A 12,918-nucleotide genomic window follows, 5' to 3' on the forward strand; every position below is an offset into this window, starting at 1 on the left:
ATCGACCTTTTCGGCGACTGGGTCACAGAGGCAACCCTCGCCCGACAGGGCATCGGGAGCTGCGACTCCGCCTTTAACGGTGGTCCCTCTGGCTATGCCTCTGCCTCCTTCTTCTGTTCCGGAGCCAGGGCTGCTTGCTCCAGGTCTCCGAGAAGAACTGGACCGGATGTTTCAGGAGGTCATCCACAAGGCGATGCAACGACTTCAGGTTCCTCCAGTACCGATTGCGGAACCGACCATCGACCCAATTCCAGCAGCATTGGCACCACTGCTCTCCAGGATGGAAGCGCTTATGGCCGCTTTTCCACTGATAGACCCCTAGGTCACGATGGCTCCGGTGCCCTCCCCGCTTACTCTGTCATCGGGAGAAGAAACACCGTTCCACATCCCTCCATCGGGAGTTTTGCCTCAGCCATCCAGGCCGATACGGCCGTCCCCACCGATTTCATCGGCACCATCGAGCCATCTATCGATGCCCGCGCCGGGGCCTTCGATGCCTTCATCAGTGCCTCCGGTCATTCCTTCGATGCCTTCGGAGCCTAGACCGGGGCCTTCAGGTAGCCAACCACCCCGTCCCCCTCTAGTTCCTAGAGGGACAGATGCTGATCTTTATGATACCTGGACTGATGACTCCTCACCAGACACTGATAACTCCTCACCAGACACTGATGACTCCTCACCAGACACTGATGATTTGCCATCACCACCTTCACCCACTGAGAGTAGAAAGCGTTCTCCTCCAGAAGACCTATTTCATAAATTTTGTGAAGGAAACGTCTGAATTGGTTCCTTTCCAATTACAGACTGAACAGAACGATAGACATCAGATGATGGAGTTGCTACAATTCCTGGATGCTCCCAAGGAAATAACCTCCATCCCTAAACACCAAGTTCTTCTGGACCTCCTCAAGAAGAACTGGGAACATCCTGGCTCCATTGCACCAGACCACAGAAAAGCTGACACTACCTAGCGCAGGCGCCATTTTGAATATTGGCAATACAGCCCGAGTGCAGGAGGTCGCTCCCGGACCCCCGCTTGACTTTTGGCAAGTCTTGTGGGGGTCAGGAGGCCCCCCCCCAAGCTGGCCAAAAGTCCCTGGGGGTCCGGGAGCGATCTCCTGCACGCGTGACGTCGGGTGACAGGAACCAAAATGGCGCCGGCACTACCTTTGCCCTGTCATATGGTAAGGGCAAAGGGCCACCGGCGCCATTTCTATTAACGCAGCCGTGGCCCGAGAGTGGGAGATCGCGCCGGGACCCCCCCACTGGACCCCAGGTAATTTAAAACATTTTGGGGGGTTCGGAAGGGTGGGGGATTTGTTTTAAAGGGTCGGGGTGGGTTTTAGGGTTGTTTTGGTGTGCCGGTTTCCCCCCCTCCCCCGATTTACGATTTTTTAACAAAAAAAACCATGACGATCAGATTCCCCCCCCCCCCCCCCCCCCCCCAGCCAAAATCGATCGTTAAGACGATCGATCACACGATTCACATCCCTAGTTTTTACTGCTTTTCTGTGCACTTTCCCGGTGCCGGAAGAAATTAGCGCCTAACTTTGGGTAGGTGCTAATTTCTGAAAGTAAAATGTGTGGCTTGGCTGCTCATTTTACTTTCTGAATCGCGTGCGAATACCTAATAGGGCCATCAACATGCATTTGCATGTTGAGGGTGCTATTAGGTTCGGCGGGTTGGACGTGCGTTTTCCACCCCTTACTGAATAAGGGGTAAGGGAAAACGCGCGTCCAATGGCAGGTTAACAGTGCGCTTCGTCGGAGCACACTGTACTGTATCGGCAAACGAATTTTGGTATATAAGTGTTGGACTAAATTTATTCATTTTTTTATTTATCTAGTAAAATTTCATGTTTAACCGTATCAAAGGGAGCCGAGATAACTAGCACTACAAGAAGGTTGGATTCCCCGTTGTGAAGGCCCTTCAAAACAGTGTCCATAAGGGACGCAAGTAAAGTCTCCGTGCTAAAAATTTTTCGAAACCCATATTGAGATGGGAATAAAATATTGTTTGATTCGAGATAGTCCATTAATTGCTGGTTAACTGTTTTTTCAATGAGTTTGGCTAGAAATGACAGATTAGAGATCGGTCTAAAATTTGAGAGATCTGTAGTAGGTAAATTTGGTTTTTTAAAAATCTGTTTAATAGCACTTTTTAAACCATCAGGCAGTATGCCTCAGGAAAGGGATAGATTGATTATATTGGCCAGTGCTTTAGAAACGCTATTTGGAACTAGCTTTAATAATTTAGTGGGGATAGAATCTAGGGGGTGGGTGGTGGGTTTTAATTTTCGTAAAAAACATTCTATTTCTGTTGAGGCAATATTTTCAAAAGAAGACCAAGTGGTTTCAGCAATAGATGTAAGAGTTATTTTGTTGCCTACCCTATATCAATTGGAATAGCATTTATCAAATTGTACGGTTTGTCTCTAAATAAATTGGCCAACTCATTACAGAGGGAATCTGCTTTTTGATTTATCTCTAGATTGGAAGAAGGATTGACTAAGTCTGAAACAAAAGAAAAGAGAACTCTAGGATTGAATTTAAAATCATGAATTTTCTTTGAGTAGTGGTTACGTTTAGTATCATTGATTTTGGTTCGGTAGTTATGGAGGGCTATTCTATAATTAGTAAATGAAGTAGGAGAAAAGGTGCTTTGCGCCATTTCTTTTCTAAATTTCTTAAAACACGTTTCATTGCTTTTAATTCAGGAGTATACCAAGGAGAGTATTACTTAATTTAAATCCTTTTTTAATTAAAGGACAACAGATGTTTGCAACATTGCTGGTAATATCCAGCCAGGACATATCAGCAGTGTCAATATTGGAGACATCTAACTTTTTAATAGCATCTGGGAGGCAATCAATTAGGCTGTCTATGGAACATATCTTTCTATATTCAATATTGGTGTTCTGATTGGACGGAATTACATTAGGATTTAGTACAGTGATCATGGCTGAAATCAGGAAGTGATCAGATCAAGGAATTGGAAGAATTTTTGGAGATGCAAGACTCTGCGCCCTGTATCTGTGTCAAATGCATGCTTACTTGTTCCTTCATCTCCTCCAAAAAAGACTGTATTTGTGATAATTGATCCTCCAGCACAGCAGTAACTGATTTAATGACAGATTGAGAGAGTTTCATGGAGATCTTCTTAATGATCTCCTTTGGGAAAGAAACTCAGCTGGGGTCTCCTGCACAGATTTACTCTTGTTGGCCATTACTTTCCTCAGCTTAGTAAACATACTGGACGGTTCCTGCATGACAAATTTTTGTTCATATAGGGCCGGATTTTCAAAAGGTTGCACGCGCCTGGCCTATTTTAAAAAGGCCCTGCGGCGCGCTTAAAGCCCCGGGATGCGTGTAAGTCCCGGGGCTTTACAAAAGGGGCGGGGCCAGAGGCCTGCAACACAGTGGCCATTACTGCTGTGTCGAGGGATCGCGCGCCGGCAGCCTGCCAGCACGTGCAACTTGTGCCTGCCCAGAGGCAGACACAAAAGATAGGATAAAACTTTGGGGGGGGGGGGGGGGAAGGTTAGGGGAAGGGGTGAGAAGGGCAGGCTAGGGGGAAGGGAACGGAGGAAGGCAGCGCAGCTCGGTGCACACAAGTGCACATTTGTGGACCCCCTTGTGCGCGCCGACCCCAGATTTTATAACATGCGCGCGCATGTGCGCGTGCTGGGTAGCGCATGCGCATGTTATAAAATCTACTCCATAATCTCTCCCAATTGACCATTTCCATAAACAGGTAGTGTAGACAGTAGAGAAATATAAAATCTAAAATGTCTTGCCCAAATTATGAAGATCAGGAAAAGGTTATATGAGGCATCACCCAGGAGCTCCAACCCAGGCGTTTGCTTCTTTAGCAGATCATCAAATGACTTGAACCATGGGATATTATTGTCATCTTAGCTGTGCTCATGAAACCTGTATTTGACCCTTTGGAGTTGGTTGCTCTGAAATTCCTTATGTGGAAAGTGCTGTTTCTAGTAGCTATAATGTCTGCTGAAAGAGTCAGCGAGTTAGAAGCACTGGTTGCTTTTTTCAGTAATGACTCTGCTGTGGGACTCAACACATATTCTGACTAATTCAGTCCTGTTTGTTAACAGAGAAAGCAAGTTTGCTTGCCTGTAAACAGGTTCTCTATACATTGCAAGATGAATTAGCCATGCTTTTTACTCGGCTGCCTGACTAGAGTCAACTAATTTTCTAAAGCTTATGCTCTGAAAAAAGACTAAGGGGCTCAGTAAGCCTTTAACTGAGCTTTGAGAGATGGGTCTATTTGGCGCCATTAGATATTATCCATGCATCATGGCTAATTAATCATGCTGTCTATCGAGAACTCTGTTTACAAGTAAGCAAACTATCTTTGCGCATCAGTGAAACACTGCTAGCATAGAATACCAATTACAGATAAGCAATTATGCTTTTTGAAAGTATGATGATATATATAAGGCTTTACTGTAGAGATATTAAGAGAATGAGGTTTATCCAGTCAGCAGCTAAGGAAGAAGTGATATGTTTTTGATCCATAAACTAACCTTATAGATAACAAACTATAGGCTGAAAGCATTTTTTAACCTTACCTATTGCTGAATATGGCATTTATCTCTTTATACTGGAGTGCATATTTTTATACACTCCTTTTTTCCTTCATTCAGCCACGATTTCACATTTGATGTAAAGTAATAAAGCCAGTATTTTCTAAACCAAACTTTACTGATGTTTGTTTTGTAGGTGGTGGAAAATAGTCACATTTTCCCTAAAACATTTATTATTTTTTCTTCAAAGAAATTAAAATTTACTTGTGACAGAGCATTATATTAAACTGATTTTGTTCATAACAGAATTCTTTAATTTTTATATGCAATTTGTCATAGTCTTGATACAGAATGTAAATGCATAATACTTGTAGAAGTGTGAAAATGAGAAGTTTTTCCCTGAGTGAAACATAAACCACTGATTTTCTTATTTTGTTTTGTTTAGGCAATGTGGGTATATGATGAAGATGTAGGAATGAATTGTAGAGATGTTACATTTGTTCCTGGATTATATAAGATCTTCGATGAAATTCTTGGTAAGTATTTAACCTGTGAATAATGTACCTTTATAAGATTAAGCAAAATGTATAGATATTTAGGTATTGTGCTTAAAGAAATATGTGGGCAAATACCATTATTGTTTTAGCTGCATGTAGTAGGCTATTATTCCTGGCTTCTGAAGTAAGCTTTTGGCCATTTTCTTATGGTAATCATTAATTTATGCTATCTTTCTGAATGCTGCCTTTTATTGAAAAATACAATATTTTCTGTAAATTGTTAAAAAGTGCATTCTCCCAGAACAAGCAGGATAGTAGTCCTCACATATGGGTGACATCATTGGATGGAGCCCTGTCACGGAACACTTTTGTCAAAGTTTCTAGAACTTTTGACTGGCACACTGAGCATGCCCAGCATGCCACTAACCCTGAGGCCATACAGGGTCCTCCTTCAGTCTCTTTTTTTCTGTGCAGCAGTTGCCTTGCGGTTCTTAGGAGTGCTGTGAGAATTTCTCACAATTTTTCCTCACAGAACTTTTCAAATATTTCTTCAAATTTTTCCCCGTCCCAGGGACCCCCAATGTGTACCAACCTCCACTAACGTTCCAATAAGTTTACCACGTTTTTTGCGGTCGGTTCCCAGCGGTGTACTTATCGGTGCCTGACGGCCACTGACTGCGCGCTGCCCCTTTTTCACTGTGGCGACCGGGTTTCGGAAGTGCCCCGAGTATCCGAGGACTATGTCCATTATAGACCCTCACAACAGCTGCGTTTTATGCATCTGGCCTTCCCACGACATCCAACGTTGCACTAGTTGTGCTCAAATGACCCCTAGAGGCTGCTGCGCTCGCCTGGAGAAGATGCAGCACTTGTTTTCCTCAAAGCGCTCATCTCCATCGACTCCAGGTAAAAGCACACCGATTCGGAAGATTTCGTCGTCTTCGCCCCCCCCCCAATCGAGGTCTCAACAGCATCGTGACTCTGGTGACCATCCATCACCGGCATCGTCCCATTCAAAGACGACAGCGTCCTCGGCTCCAGAGAAGGACTGGGCCAAGCATCACGAGAAGCATCGCCACCAGCACCGACAGCGGCATCGACCTCGACCGAGCCGTGTTCTAAAAAGTCCCGGGGAGAGGAGCCTCCATCCTCCTCTGGACCCGGGACTCCAAGGCATTCCCCACCTACAATGGTGCCAGGTGCTGAGACTCCACAAATTTCTGTGGTCCCTCCAGCAACGCCTAGCCAGCCTCCAACCCGAGCGCTGCATTACCTACGCCAGCCTTCCCGAAAGAATTGGACCGGATGGTCCAAGAGGCAGTACATCATGCCCTTCAGGGCTTCCAGTCACCACTGGTGCTGGCCCCCATACAGACGCCTGGTCCGGTGCCTGTTATTTTGGCTCTGCTCCTCGAGCGTTTGGATACCCTGATCGGTGCCCTTCCATCAGTGCCCACGCCTTCGGGATCATCTGCACCTTCCCAGCCACCAGTTCCTCCCCCGGCATTGATTCCAATTGCTGTATCTTCGGACGATGAAGATGTGGACAATGGAGCCTCTCTCCTCCGGGATCCATCGATGCTGGAGCCAATTCCTGGACCATCAGGCTTATCTGACCCTCTATGTCCATCGAAGACACCGATGCCATCGGTGCCACCGTCCTCTGTGCTTCATCTTTTTCCATTGGTTGCCACCCTCCCATCCATCTGGATTTGGACTTCTACTTCCATCTGAAGGGCCATGGGGTGAAGGAGACCCACCATATGACCCTTGGGGGGACGATTCCTCTGACTCACAAGCTTCTGAAGAGCTTTTGTCAGAACCTTCACCCCCAGAGGAAAGGCGCCACTCCCTTCCGGAGGACCTATCCTTTGCTAGTTTTATCAAGGAGATGTCTGAAACCATTCCTTTTAAATTGCAGACGGAGGAGGATGCCAGACATAAAATGCTGGAGGTGCTTCAATTTGTGGATGCCCCTAAAGAAGTTATGGCAATTCCTGTCCACGAGGTTCTGCTTGACCTCTTAGACCACAACTGGGAGCACCCTGGATCTATGCCTCCAGTCAACAGGAGAACTGATGCCACATACCTGGTTCAAGAAGCCCCAGGTTTTCAACAGAGCCAATTACCCCACCAATCCGTAGTGGTGGAATCCGCCCAAAAGAAGGCTAAGAGATCTCGGCCTCACTCTTCTGCCCCATCTGGCAAGGAGCAGAAGTCATTGGATACTTTAGGCAGCAGAGTTTTCCAGCCTACCAGCTTTATATGACACAATATACCAGAAATCTGTGGAAACAAGTCCAAGACTTCTCAGAAACCCTACCTGCAGAATTCCAAGAAGGATTGTCCTCCATCCTCCAAAAGGGATTCGAAGCTGGAAAACATGAAGTCAGGGCAGCATATGATGTCTTCGACACTGCATCCAGGGTATCAGCGTTCGGAATTAGTGCCAGGTGCTGGGCTTGGTTAAAAGCTTGTGACTTACGCCAGGAAGTCCAGGATAGGTTAGCGGACCTTCCCTGCACAGGGGACACTTTGTTTGGTGACAACATTCAAGAGGCAGTGGTGCAACTCAAAGACCACCCTGAAATCTTGCGCCAATTGTCAACTGTCCCCTCAGATTTCTCGTCCACAACCAAAAGAGGTTTTCGGTGAGATACCAGGAAACTAACCTATAGGCCACATAGGTACTATCCTCCTCCATCCTGTGCTAGGCCAACCAGACCCTCTCACAGAGGCCACCCTCGACAGCACAGACCCCCCAAAACTCAACCAGCCCTTCAGACTGATCCTGCAATGGGTTTTTGACTTCCATCTAGAGAGCAGCAGTCAACCTCCTCCCCCAATCATTTTTCCTGTGGGAGATCGCCTGTGCCACCTTGCTATCATTTGGCACACAATCACCACCGATCAATGGGTCCTCTCTATAGTAGCCCACGGTTACCATCTGAATTTCCTTACACTACCCTCAGACTCCACCATGTCCGGCGTGGAGTCTAACTGATTACACTCATTCCTCGAGGCAGAGCTCTCTATCCTTCTGCAGTCCAAAGCCATGGAACAGTTCCCCGAATGCAGCGAGGATGAGGGTTCTACTCTTGATATTTTCTAATTACAAAAAAAATCAGGCGGCATACATCCCATCTTGGACCTCCGTGCCCTAAAGAAGCATCTTCGCAAGGAAAAGTTCTGGATGGTTACCTTGGGCACCATTCTCCCTCTCCTGCAAAAGGGAGATTGGCTCTGCTCTCTAGATCTTCAGGAGGCTTATGCCCATATAGCAATATGCCCTCCTCATTGAAAATCTCTGATTCATAGTAGTTCACAGACATTTCCAATACAGAGTGCTGCTGTTTGGCCTGTCATCAGCACCCCGAGTATTCACGAAATGTCTGGCAGTCGTGGCAGCGTACTTGAGACAGCACAGTATCCATGTCTACCCGTATTTAGACGACTGGCTACTCAGGAGTTCATCAGGGGAAAGAGTGCTTCAATCCCTCCGCTTACCATACAACTGCTACAGTCGTTGGAATTTCTCATAATCTATCTCAAATCTCAGCTGACTCTCACGCACCCTCTTGTTCATCGGAGCAGATCTAAACACCATTCAAGCCAGAGCGTTCCTCCCAAGGGACCGAGCATGCATACTGTCAAACTTGGCCAAAGCAGTACACACTCGTCAGACAACTTCAGATCGTCAACTGCTAACCTTGCTGGGACACATGGCATCTACAGTCCACGTTACCCTAATGCAGAGCTTTCCAAACTTTTCATGTTGGTGACACACTTTTTAGACAAACATAATTTCGTGACACAGTAATTCAGTCTACTAGCAAACCAGAGGTTAAAGGTTAAACGAACGAAATGTGTTTCGACAATTTATGTATGTTTCCTTAAATATATACATAAATAAAATGTTTCACGACACAACCTATCTTGTGAAAACCTTTCATTTATATTAAAAATATATAATATTCCAAGATTAATGTTGTTGTTGTTATAATTTATGAGTAACAATAATAAAACAAAGTTATTGTGTTATTCAATTTACCTCTTTAATGAGATATATGAGCTTGATGGGATGAACACAGCTTTTGAATATTTGGTGTTAATAAAAAAGTCCGAAGGGTCTTCTGCGTAATTTTAAAAAGCTGGCCAGTTTCACACTATAAAATTATTTGATAGCCTCATAATTCTATATGGCTATGAGAATGAAGTTTGGAATATAGAGGAAGGGACAGAATGTCAATGTAAATCCTGCACCTCCAGTTCTGTAACTCTGTGCATCCACTGTAATTCCCCCAAACAATGGAGCTTAGATGTTTCCCTTACAGCTCATCATACTAAAAGATATTTTCAAATTCTGGTGTCACCTCACAGTAACAGCAGCACAAACACCTTCCACTGCCAGGCACATTGTGAACTAACACAAAACCCCACAAAAAAGACACTCAAAATCTATACTGCAATCCCATTGTAATAACACCAAGGACTCAAAACAATAACCCTACCTGTGAAAAAGCAAGGGTAAATATTACACTGGGTCCTAGAATACCAATAAGCCACCTACTGAGGAAACAAAACAAACCCGATTGCTATAGATCCCTATGCTAGCAGACTCTCTCATCATGGTCACACACACAGAGCAGAGACAGACCCTCACCAAATACAGAATACAAAATAAAGGAGCACAAATTAGACAAAAACTGAAATGGAAACCCCAAGAAGCCAGACTCTGTGTATTAACAATGGAAAAACAGAACCACCATTCCTCATAAAACAAATAAAATCAAGAAACATAAAGCATCAGTTATAATAGTAAAACCATACTAATAAAATAATATTTTAAAACTACTGATAACTAGAATTTCTATTAATTAAAATCATATTAATTTGAATTGCTATTACCTTTATATCTTATAAATGTTAAAATATATACTCATCTTTTATTTCCTTGACAAGTTACCATGTTACAATGTAAAATAAGGCACAACCTGCCCTATTCACTCAGTTATATGTAAACCGATGTGATATCTCGATCGAATGTCGGTATAGAAAAGCAAATAAATAAATAAATAATACATTTCTTACAATTTCCCATGCACCAATAAAATATTTCAAAACAGCACATATATCAAATAACACCCAATAATTAAAACTAATAAGGATTTTAAAAAGCCCCTGCTGTCCATTCGTTGGAGCTCTTGATTTCCAGTCACCCTGATATTGTCGAGGATTAGGAGGTTATCCTCTCTCTCTCACACATACTCACATGTCCATTCTCTCTCACACATACACTGTCACATACACATTCATGCTCTTATACCCACCATAACCTCTCGCTCTCACAGACACTGACACACTCTCAGGCTCTAAGACACTCTCTCCCCCTCCACACCCCCCCCCCCCCCAAACTCTTACTCCCCTGGATTTTCTCATACACACTCATGCTCTCACTCTCTCTGGCTCCCTCACATACACACAAACATACACATCCAGGCAAGCTCCCAATCATTCTTACACAAACACACACATCCCAGGCAAGCTCTCAATCATTCTCACACAAACACACACACCCAGGCAAGCTCCCAGTCATTCTCACACACTGAAACTTACGCCCAGGCAGGCTCCCATTCATTTTCACACCACTCCCTCACCATCCCTCAGGCATGCACATATTCATTGTCACACACATAGACCCCCAGGCAGGCACCTATTCTCACACATACAAAACCCAGGAAGACACCCATTCATTCTCATACACAGACACCCTCAGGCAGGCACCCATTGATTCACACACACACACACACACACACACACCCAGGAAGACTCCTATTCATATACATGCACACACTAAAGGCAGATCCCCTCTCTTTCTTTTGCCAGCAACCTCGGAGCCTCTCTTATTCCTCTGCTGCCACTGTCATTGATGCCGCATGGCTATTGGGGAGGCGCTGATTGCTGCTACTGGCACTGAAGCCCATTCTGCTGCCTCCTCTGTGCAGGCCCCATGGGTTTCCACTTCCTCCATGTTGATCTCGTACATTGTGAGATCCGCAACCAGAAAGTACTACTCTTGCACATTCCCAAAGATTACAAGTGCCAATCAGTAAAAAGTAATTTATTTTTTTTTAATCTTTGCTATCTGATCTTAGTTTTCTAATCTGTTGGTCACAGGCTTTTTTGTTCCACCTTCCCTTTCTTATTTTTTTGCCAATTCCTTTCGTATTGTCTTTTTTTCTATTTCTTTTCTCTCCATCTATCTTCTTCCCTCAAACATAGTCATTTTCTCATTCTCACATGCTTTCTCTCTCTCTCTCACACACACACACAGGCTCTCACTGTCACATGCTCTCTCTCATACAATCATTCATACACAGTCTCTCACTGTCACATGCCCTCTCTCATACAATCATTCATACACAGTTTCTCACTGGCACATGCTGTCTGACTCTCACACACACATGCTGTCTTGCTCAAGCACAGGCTCTCACTTTCACATGCTGTCTCTCATAAATCATTCATACACACAGGCTCTCACTGTCACATGCTCTCTCTCATACAATCATTCATACACACAGGCTCTCACTGTCACATGCTGTCTGACTCTCACACACCCAGGCTCTCTCTCACTCCCACATGCTGTCTTGCTCAAGCACAGGCTCTCACTTTCACATGCTCTCTCTCATACAATCATTCATACACACAGGCTCTCACTGTCACATGCTGTCTCTCTCACACACACACACAGGCTCTCACATGCTGTCTCTGCAAACATTCAGGTCCTCACTCCCACACACAATCTCGCAGTTCATCTCATACACGCACACAATCTCTCAACTCATCTCATACACGCACAAAACCTCTCAACTCGTGTCATACACTCTACGGGTCCTCAGCCTCTCTCTTGCCTCTGGGCCTCCTCTTCACGGGTCGCTACAGGATGGGCTCTGCAGCGGCCTTGATCTTCTCGGCCGATCTACAGCGGCGGCCTTGATCTTCATGGGCCGATCTGCGGCGGCGGCGGCCCTGATCTTCTCGGGCCGATCGGTGGCGGCGGCCTTGCTACCGGGCCGCCTCCTCTTCTCGGGCCGATCAGCGGCAGCGGCCCTGCTACCGGGCCTCCTCCTCTTCTCAGCCCACTGCAACAACGCTGCTCCTCTTCTGCACGCGGCTGATACTCCTCCTTTTTCCTGCCCGCGCGGCTCCGGCAACATTTTTCTTCCGGGGCACGTGAGCAGGAAGGAGGAGGAGCACCTGCACGTTTAGACACAATCTTTTTCTTAGGGCCGTGGTGACGTGAGCTCCACCACGGCCCTGCAGATCTTCCTGCTGTGTGTCTCTGGCACAGCACAGCGATACTTCACTACTCAGCCGCCAGTGGGATGAGGTCCACTGGTGGCTGCATTGGCTCCCCCTGACCTCTCCTCGGTTTACGACTTGCTCCGCCCCGTCATGTGCACCGGGCTTGCGCGACACACCGGCACACTGCAGGCGACACACACTTTGGAAAGCTCTGCCCTAATGGCTCGACTAGCCATGAGAGTAACACAATGAACTTTAAAGTCCCAGTGGTCCCAATCAAACCAAGATCGGTCACAGATTGTCCACATAACCAGCCAGCTTCGCTACTCACTGGCTTGGTGGATTCAGGAATCCAATCTCCAGATTGGACTACCCTTCCAACTACCAAATTCTCAGATTACATTGACTACTGATGCCTCCAACCTAGGTTGGGGAGCCCATGTCAACGAATTACAAACCCAGGGAATCTGGACCAGGGCAGAAGCGAACCACCAGATAAACTTTCTGGAGCTCCGGGTGATACGGTATGCCCTATTCGCATTTCAGGATTGCCTCTCCAACAAGGTAAT

At 45.7% G+C, this 12,918-nt stretch overlaps 1 protein-coding gene across 1 annotated transcript in view; it reads left to right on the forward strand.

Annotated features, from left to right (window-relative positions):
- The window catches only part of TOP2B (DNA topoisomerase II beta), a 777,593-nt gene that overhangs the window by 125,312 nt on the left and 639,363 nt on the right, over positions 1-12,918 (forward strand). The window contains 1 exon segment of the mRNA XM_029589448.1: positions 4,993-5,083. Coding sequence (XP_029445308.1) covers positions 4,993-5,083 — 91 coding nt within the window.

The sequence above is a fragment of the Rhinatrema bivittatum genome, chromosome 2, assembly GCF_901001135.1.
Source record: "Rhinatrema bivittatum chromosome 2, aRhiBiv1.1, whole genome shotgun sequence".
Taxonomy (NCBI): Eukaryota; Metazoa; Chordata; class Amphibia; order Gymnophiona; family Rhinatrematidae; genus Rhinatrema; species Rhinatrema bivittatum.